This window comes from Grammomys surdaster, unplaced genomic scaffold (assembly GCF_004785775.1).
Source record: "Grammomys surdaster isolate TR1022 unplaced genomic scaffold, NIH_TR_1.0 279, whole genome shotgun sequence".
Taxonomy (NCBI): domain Eukaryota; kingdom Metazoa; phylum Chordata; class Mammalia; order Rodentia; family Muridae; genus Grammomys; species Grammomys surdaster.
Window position 1 is genome coordinate 9,392,581 of NW_021604720.1, and position 18,821 is coordinate 9,411,401.

The 18,821-nt window shown below is 42.6% G+C and overlaps 1 protein-coding gene across 1 annotated transcript in view; it reads left to right on the top strand.

The window, feature by feature from the left end:
* The first annotated feature begins 5,386 nt into the window (after positions 1 to 5,386).
* Positions 5,387 to 18,821, top strand: part of Ttc8 (tetratricopeptide repeat domain 8) — a 52,410-nt gene continuing 38,975 nt past the window's right edge. The window contains exon 1 of the mRNA XM_028777259.1: positions 5,387 to 5,559. Coding sequence (XP_028633092.1) covers positions 5,446 to 5,559 — 114 coding nt within the window. The 5' untranslated portion in view covers positions 5,387 to 5,445. The remainder of the gene's footprint in view (positions 5,560 to 18,821) is intronic.

Here is an 18,821-nt window from a genome sequence, read left to right on the forward strand (position 1 = left end):
GTGATTTTTTAGACGTGTACAATGTATAGAGACATTCTATAAGTTTGGTGACTCTAGAGAACCCCGACTAATACAGAAGTAGAGGGCTGTGGCCCTAGTTTGCCTTGGAGAGGAGAGGATTTATTTGGCTTCAAGGTCCCACCCAGGTCGCAGTCTATTGAGAGAAGCTACAGCAGGAACCAGGACTGTAGTACAACCAATTTAAGCTTATCTCTGACTAGGTTATAAATAAATGAGGCGCAGACTATGGCTATTTTATTTGGCTTTGACAATTATTTGAGGTTACCCCTAATCTATTCTTTTAACTGCTGGCCTGGCTATCTTCCCAGCGGTGTACCCCAGATAATTGCTATTTTCCTGGCCATGTGCTCATCATCCATCTCCAAGGTGGCTTCCTCCTCTCCTCTCCATCTTTCTCCTTCTCCTCCTCCAACCAGGTCACTCCAAACCCACCCACCTCTAATACCTCCTCCCCCCTAGTAATTGACTGTAGCCAATTTTATTTAATCAGTAGTTTTATTTGTTTGTTTTGTTTTTTTTGAGACAGGGTTTCTCTGTGTAGCCCTGGTTGTCCTGAAACTCACTCGGTAGACCAGGCTGGCCTTGAACGCAGATATCTGCCTGCCTCTGCCTCCCAAGTGCTGGGATTAAAGGCGTGCGCCACCATGGCCGGCTAACCAATAGTTTTAAATCAAGGAACAAACTTTGCATAACAAAAGCTTGTAACTGTGAGAAGTCAGTGGTAGGCCTAGACCTTTCAGCATAGAATTTAGCATTACAATACATAGCACTAGACCAAACCTCAACTCAAGACAGGAGCTGAACCCAGACCATGAAAAGTACTACTTGTTGCTTGTTCCTCATGGTTTGCTCAGCCTGCTTTCTTGTAGCAACCTGCTTGAATTGCCCTTAACCACCTGCTCAGGGTTGACCCTACCCACAGTGAGCTGGGCCTTCCCACATCAACCATTAATCCAGAAAGTGTCCCTACAGATTTGTCTATAGGCAGTGTGATACAGGCACTGGCTCAATTAAGGATCTTTTTTCCAAATGACTCTAGTTTGTGTCAAGAGGATGAGAACTTACCACCATCACTAAATAGAAAAGTCTCTGAGGTGACATTGGACCTAGAGGAAATTCTTGCTAAAATCATTTAACAGGATTCCTGGAGGAGGTAAGGGTAGGATGATCAGACCACCTAGAAGACAGTGGAAAATGAAGAATTGGTAAGATATAGAGGGTAGTCAAATCTAATGAGGATTCTCTATAAACCAAGTTAGCAGTATAATTGTACTCTGTAGGGATGAACACAGAAACCCAAGGTAAGGACCAAGTAGTGAAAAGGCTTAGAGATATCTAATTAAAGTTTGGTAAAAGAAAGGCAGGCATGGTATCACTACCTGTTATCCCAGCACTTGGGAAAAGGAGGCAAGCACATCAGGAGCCACAGTGGTGGCTCCATAGCTCAAGGCCAGCTGGAGAGATCTAGGGCCCTGTTTCAAAAAAAAAAAAAAAAGTTTGGTAACAGAAAGAACCTTTAATGATAGGGCCTCAAGAAAAAATGTGGCATGGAAATGACGTGCAGACCATTTGAAAAGGGACCTGGCCAATGAAGTGATGTTTCAATGGGAGATCTTCATAAAGCAATGCAGGAGGAGGTCTGGACCAAAGTACAGCAGGAACAACGGCCCAATGCTCTTGCTAAGTCCCGTAAGGTGCAGCGAGAAGACTGTGAGCATGGGGTTCCTTACACTCAGAGAAATATTTCCAAGCTGGAACCTGGAAGTCCAGGTAGGAAGTTTGGATTTGTGGTGCTGAAGCATTTTGGAACTTGTTTTTTTTAAAGACCAGTGTTAGCATTCTTTCTAGGGCTCCTCCCCACAGTTACCTGGCAACAGTCAGGTGTGCTTGACTAACTATAAAAGGGGCTGTTTGCCCCTCCTCACTCTCTTATTCTCTTACTCTCTTACCCTCTGCCCTTTATCTCCTGGCCCCTACTCCCTCTCTTCCCCTCTCCCTCCCCTTTTCTCTCCACATGTTCCTGGCCAGCCTCTTCTCTTCTTTTCTCTCTCCTCTTCCTCCTCTTCTTCCTCCTCCTCCTCCTCTTCCTTCTTCTTTTCTCTCTGTCTCTCTGTCTCCATCTGTCTCTGTCTGTCTGTCTGTCTGTCTGTCTGTCTGTCTGTCTGTCTCATTCTCTGCCTTTCTCTGTCTCTACTCCCCCAACTCCCCTATTCCATACTATATCCGTATGGCTGGTCTCTCAGGGGGAAAAGATGCCTCAGCATGGGCCCACTGAGGCACTTTCATTTTTATAAAACACAACAACCAATACTCTAGCCAAATCAAAGACACTTTCTTATTCATCATCGGTCTCCGATACACGCCACGAGTCTTTGTGGAAGATTAAAGGTAGACGTGTAAGAACTACATTACTGCACTTTTAAAAAGTACTTATATTTTGCATTTCAAATATTTGTACCTTGATTTCCTATGTATGTAACCTGTAAGGAGATACAGTTGTTTTCGTAAAAAAAAAAAAAAAAGACTACACCTTTTATTACTGTTGCTGTTATTACTGAAAACATGTTGAGGGACTCTGAATAGAAAGGGACACTCTTTCACCTCACATTCACTCCTATTAGGATAAGATGGGGCCGGAAGCCGCGCTTGTTGCATAAATAGAATTTATACCAACAGCATCTAATCTTACTTCCATTGTTGAAAATTAATTCATTTTCAGACTGCAGAATATGATTTGCCTAGTACAAGAAGACTGATAGAAAAAGCAATTGAATGAATCAGCTCTCTTTATGTACTTAATTTAGTGTTGTTCAGGCTACCGTATGTGGTCTGAATCAGAAGGACCTGATAAATATTCCTAAGAACACCTAGTTGGCTCACCTTAGTGAATGTGTAATTGCCTGTGAAATTCAGAGCTAAGAAAACAAATTTAGAATCAAAGGGGATGGTTATTCATTGTATTTTCAGTTTTTAAAAAGCCTTTCCAAAATAACAGGTGCTGGCTTCATTGGAAGGCTGCAGGAGGGGGATGGATCTTGGCAGATGGTCAGCACTTTGAGGCTAATGTAACAGAGCTCATATGTAGAAACTGAGATTTTTTAGTTTCGGGGAAGTGATTAGTTGTGTAGGACTTCTACATTTGGAGTTTGCTACAGTTGAAAAAGAGTGTTAAGAGAATATTATGTTACCAACAAAAAAAAATCACTCAATGTTTGGCATTCCAGTAACATTGGCAGGAAATTACTGAAATCTAAATAAATATGGCATTTGGTTAACAATGTTATCAGTGTGAGCTCCTTCGATGTGACAAGCGTACTGTGGCGGTGTAAGATATTGACAGTGGGGTGAGGAATACATTGAACTCAGTATTATCTGTGCATTGTTTTAAAATGGAAACCTCACATTATTTTAAAATTTTTTAAAAAATTGTGTATAGGGCTGGAGGGAAGACACAGAGGTTAGGAGCACTTACTGTTCTTGTAGAGGATGCAGGTTGTATTTCCATCTCCCACATGGCAGCTCTTAACCCTTGAGAACTCAGGTTCCAGGAACCAGATGCTTTCTTCTGGCCTCTGCAGACTCTTCTCACAAACATGGTAGATAGACAGATATGAAAGCAAAACACTCGTACACATAAAATAAAAATAACCTTGAAATTTTTAAATATATATGCATTGTGGAGGCCCATTCCTTTAACCACAACAGTCTAGAGGCCAAGGCAGAACTGATCATTCCACAGTCAGTTTGGGGTATAAGGGTCGAGAATCATTTACATTATATAAATCTTTTATATTAAAAAAAAAAAGACCCCCGTGAAGTACTGACCATGCCAACACATGCCTTCCTGAGAGCAAGAACATGGCCTTCACACAGACTACCTAACTGGGACTTTTTTTTTTTTTTTTACAAATTTCATCTCTAGAGTCACTTCTAGGGAAACACAGATGGACCAGTATTAATCATCACTGTAAAGCTTATAATCTTTATTATTAGTCACTTCCAAGATGCAAAAATTCTAGAAGGATTGCTTAGGAAAGGAGAAAAGAAATATTCACAATTCATTCCTTAGTTCTGAAATCTATACTTTGGTTTGACATCTGCAAAAGCTACCTGGGTTAAACATATAATGTCTGTGTCATAATTCTCTAGTGGCTTGAGGAGACTGCAAAATGTCTGTCTTTATTGATTGTTTTCTGTGAAAGAAAATGTAGACACTATCAGAAAACTCTTCATATTTTTCTTCCGTCTTCCATCATGGTAGAAAAGAGGCAGGGGTAGGGCTAAGAAGCCATCCCCAGACTTACCTTAACCACATTTCTGTTTTACTGGCTCTTGCTGTTAGATATTTGCCATCTCTGTAAACGTTTTAGAGGAAAGTCAGGCAGCGCCTGAAGAACTACTCTGGGCTGGGGATTTAGCTCGGTGATTTCAACAATAGAATCTTTACCTAGCGTGTGCCAAAAACTTGGACTCTTTAGCAGGGCAAGAATAAAAGCAAACAAAAACAAAAACCATTGTGCATATGAAAACATTTGACAGACTACATGTGCCTGTAAACGGTGTTTCAAAAGTTTATTTGTTGTATCTGGTGTCAAATGCCTGTAAGCATGGGCACTGGGGAGGTTGCACAGCAGGTTAGCCTAGGATACATAGCAAGATCCTGATACCAAAAGAAAACAAAGGAAAACCAATCCAATACAAGCAACAAATCCCCCTTTAGGGAGAAGTGTCATCAATCTGTAAATTATAGTCTCACCTCCCTAACTCCAAGCAACTTGAGGTAAAATAATTTCTCTTTTTGGAGCCTATCTCAGTTTCTCATCTGTAAAATGAATGCACTGGACTAAGCAATCTCTCAAATCCCCTGCAATTTGAACACTGACGTGAGGTGGAAAAATACTGAAGGGGTTTGGATTTAGGGCACAGGAGAAGCTGTTTCCGCATTTATGTTTCTAGAGTCAGAAATGTGAGAGCAGTAGGAATGCGCAAAAGGGGGGAGTGAGACGGGAGACAGAACCCGGGTCAATTTAGGTGGCTTTTCTGCACTTACTGGGTAAGCAACCAGGCGGTTGCTAAGCAACTGCATCTCTTGTAAGCACGGAGGACCCCATGTGAGGTGTCTAAGTCACTACCTGTTTATTTTAAAGGCATGGTGGTTTTTCAAAATTAATGTCATCTGTTGTTTTTTAAAAGCACACAATTTAGAAGCCAGTTCTTTGCAAACTCTCTTGCTGGGATCGGGTCACGGCGGCTTTTCTGTACCCTGTTTTCAGGCGCGCTGCGGACACCACCGCCCAGGCCCCGCTGCTGCGCGTTGCTCGGCAGAGCCCGACGCCTCCCGCTCGCTGCTCCGGGACCCCGCCCTTCCCGGGCTGGCTCTGGGCACAGGACCTTGGGGTTTCTTGATCGCTGTCCCGGACCACCATGGGCTCAGAGATGGAGCCACTGCTCCGAGCCTGGAGCTATTTTAGACGCAGGAAGTTCCAGCTCTGCGCCGATCTATGCACGCAGATGCTGGAGAAGTCCCCTTATGACCAGGTACCTGACGGCCCTAGGCAGTCTGTGGATCCTCTTGCTGAGGCCATGGGCTCTGGGGGATCCCTCTGTCCCCTGTGGGGAGGCCCGGGAGGAGGGCTCAAGGCGAGGTTGCCTGTGTGGTCCTCAAAGGCACCTGGAGCAAGACTGTTTGGAATCCTGGACGGCGAATCCCTGCCCTTTGCATCCCCTGGGGATCCTGAGTTCTGTGCCTTGACAGCTCCTGCTATACAGACTTCACACTTTTTTCCAGAATTAGTTACATTTAAAGGGACTCCGTTAAGTTTGTGAGAGACTTTAATAATTCATTGGTCATTCACTGGTCACACTCTTTCTTCGTTGATTTCTAAAAAGGAAAAATATATGTGGACAATGATATGAGATGCAGCGTCCTTTAAACACACCTGTCTCTGGGCTCAGATGATGAAGCATGGGATCTTCTGCCTTATCTTTAGATCTCTGTCCACGTGTGAAGGAGCTTTTGTTTCTGAGTCATGAATTCAACTTGAGGCAAGACAGAGGAATGGGAATGTAGTGGAGGGAAGGATTTATTTCTTTTTAAAGAAACTACATGGACAAGAGAAACTTTTCTTGTAGGAGGGAAAGATAAGAGTATTGGTAAGACAGAAGAGGAAATGATAGCCTTGATTAGAAGGAAAGTTAACAGTTCAACGTGGAGGTGGTACTCCTATACTCCCAGCAAGACGATCAGTTCAAAGCCATGCTTGGCTAAGTAGAGAGTTCAAGGCCAGCCTGGTGAGCTAAAGGAGAACCTGTCTTGAGGAGAGAGGTGGGGGAGAGACAAAAGGGAACTTAATAAATATAGCAATATTGTGTAGAATGAATGAATAGGACAATAATGAAGGGGAGAGGTACCATGCCATTGAGCAAACAGCCTCTGGAAGAGACAAGAATTAAAACGGAAGATTAAGAGTAGAGTTATAGCACTTTGGCAGTGCTTCAGGTACGTGTAGAATGTATCTATACAGACCCTGGTTTCCCTGCTTTCCCTCTAGTGGTGTTGCCTTGGAGTTGTTAGGGGAAAAAAGGGGAGAGCTAGAAAAGCAAGGGCCTGAGTGTGAAGGTTGCTCCTGGGCTCTGCTGCTCTCTGAGCGGATGGATGGAGGATACTCAAGTGGTCATACGTGTCCTGCAGAACAGTCTGCATCAGTGGTGATGCTAAGCTGGCTTCTGTTCCTATTATGCATGCCCATTAAAGGACTGTGTGTCTGTATTTTTTTTCCAAGAGTGTTGCTTGGTACATTGGTTCTACAAATGCCGCTGAAGGCGTTTCCAGCACAATGCAGCACATTTTGGAACAAGGCAGTATAAAAATCTCTTTACCATTGTTACAAGGGAAGTCTGTTAAGACCTTTTGATGTATCAGACATTGTTCTAGGCTCAGTGGTTCTCAGGAGCTCTACATGTTGTTTTCATTGAGTTGAGATAGTTTCCACAGAACAGGATTCCCAAGAATCACTCACTGGAAGTTTCCTCATTAAATGCCAGCAGGAAATGTATACTCCCTTCTCAGAGATCCAAAATGTGCTCCCAAAGACTCTGAACAGTTCAGAAGAAAATAAACCTGATTTTGTCCAGTTTTCTTTACCAGTGTAGAAACTTTCTCCAGTACTGGTAATTTCTTTTGCCCCAGGCCAAAGGACAATTATATTTCTTATTATCCAGAGGAGATACTGCTAGTGAAAGCATTCTTACTTCTGGGCAAGGCCCTGTGATCTTGAGGCCATGGTGACGTTGGTGCTGCACTTGTGAAGTTGAAATTTTATTTGTGCCGGGTTTTGTGATGAGGCCTCTTTGTGTTCATTTCCGTGACCTTTTATAGACGTCATGTAACTTCCTAAACATAAGTCGTGAAAAGTAAATATTTTTCTAATGCTTGGAATAACCTTGTAAAGTTGGTAACAAAAATAACAGACTTGGTTCAGAGAATTTTATTGTGTTATCTTGTTTATCATCAACTATTATAGGGGTTGGTGTTGTTTCCCACTTCTTATAGGTCTAGGACTCTGAAATGTGTCCAAAAGATACAAGACTAGCAAGTCCATTAGGCTGCCAGGAGCGTTTCAAAACTACTTCTGAACTTTTCCCAGTGTATTTTCTTAAGTACCTTCTCTCTACCCGAGAGATTTTAGCTGGTGAGGGATTTTAACACATTTGTGTGGTTGGGTTCAAAAGTTCAAATTCTTATTTAGCCCAACTAATAAAACTCGCTTGACCTGGAAGAGAAACAGGAGGAGAAAATTCCCTCCGTCATTTGGTGAAGATACCGTTTTGAAAAACTACTGGGAAAAGAAGCAGTACTTTTATTACTGTTAACAAGGAGTGGTAGATTTTTTTTTCCCCCAGGAAAAATGAGAAAACAAATTAAGTGTTTGGTTTAGAGCCACATATTTTCAGCTAAATAAGATAAATGGGTCTTTAATGTGATCTCTTGTTTAATGTGATCCCATTGTTATGCCTGACCTCTGTCCTCTTGCAAGATTTGGACTTTTTTTTTTCTATTTTTTGTTTGTTTGTTTGGTTGGTTTTCTGTGCATGTGAGTGACTGTCTGGTTCGGATAATGAGGATACATAAAGCAGTCACGGGATCCCACTGGGGAATACTGCTGTTGGCACTACAGAGGGGTCAGCATGCCTAAGAGCATCATGGAAAGAGATCTCAATGGGTCTATGTGGCTTCATCACTCTGTTTCTTGTGGGTTTGTGATAAGATCCATAATGTGGCATGTGATTTTTAATACTAGGAAGGCTTGTTCTTATTATCTGTTGGCATGACGAGGGTCATATTCAGTTTGAGTAAATATGTCTTAGTTAGGGTTATGACTATGATAAAAACACCATGACTGGGGTGGAACAGGCTGATTTTGCTCACATTTGTTGTCTGTAATGAAGGGAAGCCAGGGCAGGAACTTAAGGCAGGAACTGAAGCAGAGGCCACGGAGGAGTGCAGCTTACTGGCTTGTTTCTCCTTGTGGCTTTCTTAACCGGCTTTCTTACACACCCCAGAACCACCTGCCCAAAGTTAGCAGTGCCCACAGTGATCTGTGCCCTGCCACATCAACCATTAATTATAATAATAATGATGATGATGATAATGATAAAAGAGCCACAGGCTTGCCCACAAGTCACTCTTTGTGTTGTGGTTCCCTCCTCTTAAATGACTCTAGCTTGTGTTAAGTTGGCAAAACCGTAGTGTTTCTTGAACTTCCTCATTTCAGAATCCTTTCCATGTATTCAAATTGCCATTCCTGGGCTACCAAACCAATTTTAGTGTGAATGAATTTTTTTGGAGTAGTGCGTAGTGGGACAAAGACATACAAATATTTCTTCCGTGTGTCACATAGGTTCATTCTGGCTCCTGCCTGACTCTGTCCTCAAACACAAGTCAGAATTCTTGCTTTTAAAAGTAGTATTTTTTCACTTTGGTTTTGTTTATTTTTTTTCCCTCCAGATAAATAAGGGAACTTTGGTAAAGTGATTTGAAGTTTGTTCCTCTTTTTTTTTCTTCCCTTGAGATAGGATTTCTCTGTATCACTTGGTCGTCCTAGAACTCACTCTGTAGACCAGGCTGTCCTTGAATTCAGAGTCCTCTGCCTCTGCTTCCCAAGTGCTCAGATGAAAGGCATGTGCCACTATCACCTGGGGCTTGGGAATTCTTTTCCCAGACTCAGTTTGATTAATAGTCAGAGACAGACAGAAGGTGGAGTCCTTAAGCTTGGAGGATATTGAGGTTGAATCTATGAAGAGTAAAGGCAGAGACAACAGGCTCATTTATTATACTTTCCTTCCTTTAGAAAAAAAATATTAAGAATGACCAATACAGAGAGAAACGTCGTCCTTTTTTTTTTTTTTTTTTAAATTGCGACTAAAAAGGTGTTGAGAAAGGAGTCAGTGTAAAAGGAGGAGACACCAAGCCACCCTCCACAGAGCCCTGTGACCTCGAGGGAGGGCTGGCTTCCCTGGCTCATGCTGATTATCCTGATTAGTTGCTCAATCTGATTACTATTCTTTGCCGTCCATATGTCAGATTAATGGCTTTCAAAAACAGTGCTGAATGCGTAGCTCACAGTTCATACAGCATGGGGCTTTTAAAGAAGACACCGTGTCTTCATGAACTGGGTAGGGTTCTGGAGGTGGTTATATTTTGGTGTGTTATTAGAATGAGGGAAGAGGGTTTTCTACTTCACTGTCTCCTCTCCTGACCCGATGGTACAGAGAGGAAGGTGAACGGTTTGAAGGGGGAGAACAGACTCAAAGCCTCTGGCTTAGATGACAGATATTGGAGCAAGTTGTCCTTAATGGGGCTGTGAGCAGTAGCTTCAGGCAATAATTTGATGATACAACCCCCCCACCTCCAAATATGTCTTTCTGTCCAATTATCTAATTTGTTTCCTCTTTGGGGCCATGGAGACTTATCAATACTTCATCCTTTGGTTCTGTCTGTACACTGCCAGGCTCTTTGTTGCATGGATTTCTGTCCTGCCAAATTACACATATTGTATTGCTTCGTCTCTTGACCTCCTAGCCCTTTGAAACCCACCCGTCTTGGTCCTCCCACAGGCTTCTCCTTACCACAATTACAAAATTCCAAGTAACAGTGCTGCTGCAGTTCTAGATCTAGGGAGGCTCATTAACTAGAGTAAATGTTGATGATAGTTAGGAAGTTGTGTTCAGAAGTATCTGGAGAATCGGTTCCCTGAAGTAATAGCAGCAGCTTAAGAGAAACTTATCCCCCCTGGGAGGAAGACAAGAGACTGTGGTAGATGCTTTTCTTGTTGCTGTGTCCAAAATGCCTGACAAGCAATTTAAAGGAGGAAGTGTTTGTCTTGGCTTCCAGTTGCGAGGAACACAGTCCATTGTGGTCAGGAGAGCATGGCAGCTGGAGAAGGAGGCTAACCAATCACATTGCTTCTTAAGTGAGAAAGCAGAAAGTAGTAAATGCTCACTCACTGTCAGGCAGCTTTCCTCTTTGTGTGCAGTCTGGTACCCCAGGCCACGGAGCCAACCATATTTAGGATGGGACTTCTCCACCTCAATTTACCTAATTCAGAAAACTACTCAGGTACATGTCCAGAGAATGTGTCTTCAAGATGATCCTGTCAAGTTGACCATCAATTTAGACTACCACAGAGGCATACTGCTGGAGTTGGGGTTGACTCTGAAGAGCACTGCAGGGCCTGGACAGTGGCTCTCCACATCTTACATGCTTTGAAGGGAGGCACAGAAGCGAGTATGAGTTTGATCCTCTAGAGCCTGGAGGGAATACTGAGTCCTGAAAGGGACCTGGAGGTCAGTTGGCACTGGTGTGCTAAGCTTATCCTTTGGGGACCATATATCTCACAGTGAAAGAGCTCCAAAGAGGGCAAGGTCTTATGATTAGCCCCCAAACTAACCCCTAAAGGAGCATTATCGCTTTCCTCTGAGAGGGTAGGAAAGGCTGTTTGCTCAGGATTCCATACCTGACTCATTTCTTTAGGAGAAAGCCCAGGGCTTCTGACTCTAGAACAAGGTCCGGTATTTTCTACCCATCCGTGTAGCTGCCCAGAGAAATAATTCAGTAGACTAAGTGAGTCTAACGTGTGGTTCCCTATCTAAAGGAATTAATTTAAGCACACAAAAAGGTAATTTATAGAGACTCCAAGTCAAACCTGTAGTGTCTTTTCTTTTTAAATTAAAGTATTGCCCTGACTTTAAATTAAATTAAATTAAATTAAAATTAAATTAAAATTCTTTTTCTTCATGGCTGTGTTCCTGACAGGCCTCCAGATGAGCCATGCCTGTCTCTCTGCATCCTCCGTTTTCCTGCCTTGCTAGAGTCTCACACACTTGGCATAGTGCATACTCTCAGCCCAGGGTGTCCAGGTGCAAATGCTGCCTCCACTGAATTAGTGAATATGGTATTTATTTAGTGAAAATGGTAATATACCTATATGCCTATAAACCTATAAATAGTTATACCTATATAACCACTGATATCTGGTTAATAGCCAAAAATATTAGCTCTAGTTTCTATACAGCTAATATCGAACCAAATATACAGAAAGAAATCTTCAGAGAAATATAGTATTTGTTGAGACTAAGCAGGGGGGATTGTAGTGGGGAGCACATGTGACATTGAAACCGTGGGATGTGGTAAACGGCAAAATGAATATTACGTAAGTTCTTTTGAAACAGTAATCTTTAGCCACAGGATTAATAACAAGGGCATTCAAGGATCTGTAACAACCGTGGTGTCCGTCCAAGGTTGAATGGAGAGTTTCACGGACAGAAATCGAGCTAGAAGCTTTCTGTGTGAGATTTCAGTGGCCGCTGGCTGAGGGTGTACTCCCGTCAGTCTTTTCGACTGTTCTCACTACGAGGTACATACTCACGAGATCCCCCACCCCGCCTAATTCCCATTACACTTCGACCCAAGCAAGTTCATCTTGATTCTGACCACTTTTGTCCTAGAGATATTTGCATGTGAGATTCCGTTATCGCGTGTTCTTCCGAAAGGATTGTGGATCGTCTAGAAAGTGTTCATGAGGACTGTGTCCAGGGAAGTGGGTGCTGGGATAACCAACAGTTCACGAATCAGTGTCAGTCACAAGTTCTAGAATAACCTCCCCTTTCTCAGACTCCCTTCTTAGTCCCATGTCTCCTGCTTGGCCCTCTCCCCTCCACTTAAGTTTATGAGTACCGCGTTGTACACATTATGTTGTGACTTATTTAATGTTGTAGATTCCCCCGTACAGTGTTTGTAGCAACTTGGCGGGTGCCAGGACTGCCAGAAACAGGCTGCGGAATGAACATATTCTCCGTCCCACACCGTTTTAGGCTCCGCCTCTGTTTTCAACCCACATTTCCCACCCGTAACCAGCCCCCGTCCTCTGTCACCCTACTCTCTAGGCCTCTCATTTCCTTCTCTGACCTCCTTACTGTTTTCCTATCTGCTCGTCACCTGTATAGTCACACATACATTCCCAGGGGTTGGAGGAATAAGACAGAGAGATCACAAAGTACTTCATCAGTGAGCAGAACCCCATGAGTGAGGCTTGAGTTGGTGGTTTCTGTTTGGGCCACTAGAGGAAGCTAACTACGGTTGGGAGAATAACAAACATCCAGCCTTTGCTTTGTGTTAAACGACTTCTGTTTCCTTTAGCTGCCTGCAATTGCCCGTTGTTAGTCTTTCCCACTCAATGCTATAGCCCTATAGCTATTCTGAACTTGATTTAGTTTTTTACTTCTTGAGGTTCTAGACATGAATCCAGGTGCTGGTGCATAGTCAGCCTACACTATACCACTGAGACGAGCATCTAGCCTCTCATCTGAGCATTACTCTTCAGCCTGCCTTTTTATTTCTAGCATTTAGGAAAATTTAAATTCCCAGTAAGCTGACAAGAAAATGCTCTTGGGTCACTGAAACATTTGTATAACAACTGTGATGGTCGCTTCTCTCACTGCTGGTACCAAATACTAACTAGAAGCAACTAAACGGGGGAGTGGTTTATTTCGGTTCATGGTTCAGAGGAAGGCAGTCCACCGTGGCAGAGAAGACATGCTGGCAGGAGTTATTTGGTCTGTGACACTAAAGAATCAGCGGGACAGTGTTAGTGTTCAGCTGATTTTCTCCTTTTCCTCTCATATTTGGTCTTGGACCCCATCCCAAAATAGTGCTGCCTGTATTGGTGTGCATCCTCCCTCCTGAGCTAACCCTTTTTGGAAAGATTCTCACGGATGTACCCAAAGGTGTGCTTCATTACTAGATGTCTCTTAGTTCAGTCAAGTTGCTCATCTAAATCAGTCATCGCAGTGACCTTGAACGGATTAGCTAGTATCTCTAAATCTGCTTTCCTTTCTGTAAATGGATGGTGATTCTTGATTCTTTTAGAGTATTGTTATGACATTCAAATGATATCATGAGCTGCACACACACACACACACACACACGCACAAGAAATAACAGGAAGGTGTTATTCTGGGTGTAGTTCTGGGCTCTCCCTCTCATCCCCGTTGTCCCTCATTGCTGACCTATGAGGCATGCTGAGATCAGTACCGCCTTCAGATCCTCCATCCATGCACTGGATTGCAAGCCCGGGGTTGCTTCCGTGCTTCCCAGTTGCTGTTTTGTGCTTGGTTTAGGACATTGTAAGGTCCTCTCTAAATCCCACTCTTTGGGGCTCACCGTCCAGCCTGTCTTAGCCTTTCCTCTCATTCTCTAACCATGCACCATGGTACAGAAGTCACGGATCTATCCAAAGCTCGCACCGTGCTTTATACAGATAATAGTCTCTGTAAAATAGCGTTAAGTGTAGCTATTTATTGTAAGACCAGATTTGACTGACAGGTTTCTATTTAACTTGGAAAGAGAAGACTCAAATGTCACATTTGTTAGCACTTGGCACTATGCGTACTGGATCGTTTATAAACATTTCTACTAGAACATTGCAGTTAGAATTATTATGATTATGATTATTTTGTTTCTTTGGTTTTTCTTGGGGGGAGACAGGGTTTCTCTGTGTAGCTCTGGCTGTCCTGGAACTCACTCTGTAGACCAGGCTGGCCTCGAACTCAGAGATCTGCCAGCTTCTGACTTCCAGTGCTGGGATTAAAGGTGAGTGCCACCACCCATCTGGAATTAATTTACTGTCACCCACTAATCTCATCATAGTTATGTGGAATAAAAGATTAAAGTCTAAATGTCTTATTTTCAGACATAAAGAAATAGTTCCTTGATATAGTTTAAAATTATGCTTAAGTTCTAAGTTATGAGTTTTTCATAAATAATGTTTATTGAAATAATTATTTTTTAATTAGCACTTCACTGCCTCTTGTATTGTTAACCAGGCACTCTAGCTGACTTGCAAACTCCAGGTTGAGTGAGAGGCCTGCCATGTGCACAGGCAAATGAACCTGCCTCGTGCACAACCATGCACCCGCTACACTTGTGCACACATACATTTAATATTTGGATTTTTATTGAGTAATACTCATTAAGACTTTTGACTTCAGAAATTGCATGTCTTAAAAGTGTCTACAACCTTCTTAACGCTTTCCAGGAACCAGCTCCCGATTTGCCAGTGTCTCAGGTAAAAAGTTAGCTGCAAACTCTGGCTTAGAGAGTAGCTTAGTCGCTGTTGCTTATTCGCTACTGAAGAATAGCAAATGTGCTGTATATCCGCTCATAGTATTAGAAACTTAGCTGCATCTACCAGCTGTTCTGTTCTTTATTGCATAAATAAACTTTAGTATTCCCAAATCTCTTATTTACATGATTAGCCTTGTAGAGCTAATGTGAACTGCTTATTAAAGCTTGGGGCTTCAGTAACAATTGCCAAGATTGGCTAGGATGCCGAGAAGGAGAAACAGGGTGGCAGAATCAGATGTAAGAGGGAGCGGGGCTGTCAGCAGAGCCACAAGTATGTGCAGAATGGCGATGGACAGCAGCAAATTTTTACTACATTGGTCTCATGCTGCTTGCTTTCTAACTGACTTGGTAGCTCTAACAGGGAGGGCAAAGCTGTCCCAGTGAAGAAGGAAGGAAGGGAAGAAGGGAGGGAAGGAGGGAGGTAAGGAGAGAGGGAGGGAGAGAGGGAAGGAGTGAAGGAGGGAGGGACAGTGGCCAGATTGCCATGACTAATTGGTTAGAGATGACACAGAGAGTGGCTAACTAGGTAAGAAACAAGAGACTGAGTCAGACGGAAGCCCTGGAACGGAAGACGGTTGGCTAGGACCTAGCTGTACAGGATTATAACTAGCCTGAGAAGCTTTTAGTCTAGAAGGCTCCTTATTGAGTCTGGGGAAAGATGAGGTGCAGATAGTAGCAAATCAGAGTGCTTAGGTAATACTATGCATGTTTGCCCTGCCCAGTGAGATACAGCGCTAGCAGTAGTATGTAACTGAGTGATTTGGACTTCACACAAGGTACCTATGAGCTAGATCCTTCCCCCCACCCACCTCCTAATAGTCAGCCATGTAGACACTGTGGAGTAATCTGTTGATGTGATTAGTACCCTTGTGAGGGTCATCTCTCAACAGTGCCACTAGCTGGAGACTAAGACTTCTGTTCACAAACATTTGGAGATATTTCATAACCCAAACCCTAAGAAGGCCTCACCATAACAGCATAATATATTGTGCCTAAAATTTCATTTTACAGGCAGACTGTCAAGTAACACTACCCGTTTTTATGATATCCAAAACTATATCAGAAAGATTATTCTCTTGGTTGACTTTCTCTATTAATCACGAATTATGTCTCACATGCCTTCGCCTGTTGGCCTTGCATTACTTATTCTTATTACATTAAGAACAGAATAGCAAAAGCACATTCCCCACCCGCCAGCTGGTTGAGTTTCTATTTCATATGTGAAATTGGATTCACCTTATAAAAGGTGGAACACGTAAGTCAGTCCTTTCTTGATGTCAGCTGGCAGGTCTGTGCCTGAAGGACAATGCTTTAGAGACTTATCTCAATAGAGGAATAGAAAAAGGTGACTAGGTGGCCCCTGGTAAGTTGGCTGTGCTCCAGTGGAGGGACCCATCCAGCACAAACGAGGAAAAAAGAACATACAGTCAGGAGGGGGAGGGTCTGAGAGAAAGTGACTATGGTCAACAGGCATTGTATGATGTTATCTAAGAATCGCAGAAAAGATATGCAGGGAAATAAACCAGCACGGCGATCACTCATTTAGATGGGGAGAAACTGTTTATAGAACTTGTAATACAAATATAGTCCCTTGTATATGCAACTTTTTTTTTTTTAAAGCTGGACATAGCATATAAAACAAATTTGTAGTTTTATTCAGATTTAAGGGAAAATTAGAGATTACTGTGTGTGCTTGATCACGCTTCCTTTTTTTTTTTTAATATACAGAGGATTTTAGGACTATAAAACATATTCGGCTTATTTCCAAAAAAAAAAAAATTTTTTTTAAGCCAAAGCCCCATCTGCTGTTTTCATTTAAATCTCAAGAACTGTCCACATTGCTAGGAGTGGTGTTTTGAACATACTCTGCTGGATAATCAAGCAGTGATACGTGATTTTCAAGGTCACTTCTTGTTAGGACATAAAAAAAAAATCCCAGGAAGATTAATTTTTCTGAAATTTTAAAATCCAACAATGGTTTGAGTATGTATTCTATGTATATCTGATGCTGTGATAAACACTATAACCAAAAGCAACTTGGGGAGGAAAGGGCTTATTTCATCGTATACTTCCGGGTCACAGTTCATTGTTGAAGCCAAGGCGGGAGCTCAGGACAAGAACCTGCAGGCAGGATCTGAAGCAGAGGCCATGGAGGGATGCTACTCACTGGCTTGTTCTCCATGATTTGCTCAGCTGTTTTTTATACAGCCCAAGACCACCTGCCCAGGGAAGACACTGCAAATAGGGTGCTAGGTGTCCGTATTAATTATTAATGAAGAAAATGCCTCCACAGACATGCCCATAGGCTACTAATCATCACATTTGACCCTTTCCCAAATTGAATCACAAAGATACCAATATCCAACCATAACCTTTCTTTCTTGTTTATCCCAAGATCTCATGTTAAAATGTAGTTTAACTTTAAAAACACCACAGCGTTTCAAAACTTTCAACATTTTCAGTCTACAGTCTCTTTCAGAAATTCAGTCTATTGACTGTAACATATGCTTCCTTATTCTAAGAGGGAGGAAGGAACCAGGACACAGTAACAACCAGATTAAAGTAAAAGCAAACTCCAACAGTGTAAATCACTCAGCGCTCATCATCCAGAATTCACTCATGATCTTTGGGGCTGCAAAGGCCTTTGGTGACCCCATCTCTGTAGCTGTGCCACCACTAACTAGCACACACAGCTTTTCTCATAGGCTCAGGCTGGCTCTACTCCATGGTCCCTAGGGCTCCAATATGCTGGGGCCTCCACTACAGACTGAGGCTGTGTCTTCACAAAGCCTCTCCTGGCCTCTCTTCAGGAAGACCAGAGTCCTGCCATATAGTGCCAACCTCATATTCTCTCCATGATCCCTTCATGCCGTTAAAACCAGGATGATGTGTAAGACTCTACGTGGTCAAGTTTGCCTACCAACTTGAAATGCAGCCTTTGCCTTCCATGGACCACAGCTTCTGGGTCTGACCCTGGAGAAATGTTTCGTAGAAGATTTCACCTCCAGGATGCTGTGCTCGTATTAATCATAACTGATTCTTTCAGCCCTAGATAACCAGGATATATTGTCCCACTAAAATGAAGTTTTCCATTCCACAGATTCTGAATCCAAATGTATCACACAAACAGCCCTGATAAGAGTATTTGAACTGACTTAAACTTCACTTTAAATTTCATGAGCCAGGCCTTCATTATCTGCATTTCGTCCAGCGTAATCATCCAGCCTTCCTCAGAACAGCCCGTTAACCTCTGAGAACTCAATGGTTTTCTAGCACACACTCCCGAAAGCTTTCACAGTCCTACCTGGAAAAAATCCAAGGCGTAAAACCAACGGTCAGATCTTTTATAAAGTCTGAATTCACAGAGAATAAAAGAAGTAGATGTTCCTACCTGGCTTCTGATGTACTCATGCATTTATTGGGGGGAGGGGACAATGATGGATTTGCTACCTTAGTTTTGAGTAGCTCAACATAGAAAATTTATATCATCTTAGCACTTAAGAGGTTAGTAGGGGGCCTAGATATCTAGTGTAACAGATTGGACTATAAAATAGTAGTAGCAACTCAAAACTAGTTAAAATATGTTCATGGCTGTTTAGTGGCTGGTTGTGTAAATAATGCCTATTATACAAACTTGGCTTTTTAAAAAGTTTGATTTAATATGAGTGTGGTATACATGTCTATAATTCCAGCACTCAGAAGGCTAAATCAAGGGGTCCAGAGTTCCAGGCCATCCTGGGCTACAAAGTGAGACCGACCGTGTCAGGCAGGGGTATTGGGGTGGGTGAGGGAGGGAGGCAGATTGGCTGAGAAAGATTTAACTTACCCCAAAGCCTGATCCATAAGCTTCATTGGTTCCTCAGTATCAGAATCAAAATTCCTAAATCTCACTGGGCCCATGTGCCCTCTGACTGGTCTCTTGGTCTAGACAAATTCTTCAACATTTCAACAACTATTATGAGTTTCCAAACACACTGTGAGCCAATTTTTCCTGGCCACAGAGCCAAAGCCTTTATTATTCATATAATCATCATTGTTTTTGGACAACATTTTGTCTTATAGGCTTGAACTTCCTGTGTAGTCAAAGGGGAACTCACAAGTGCTGGGACTGTAGACA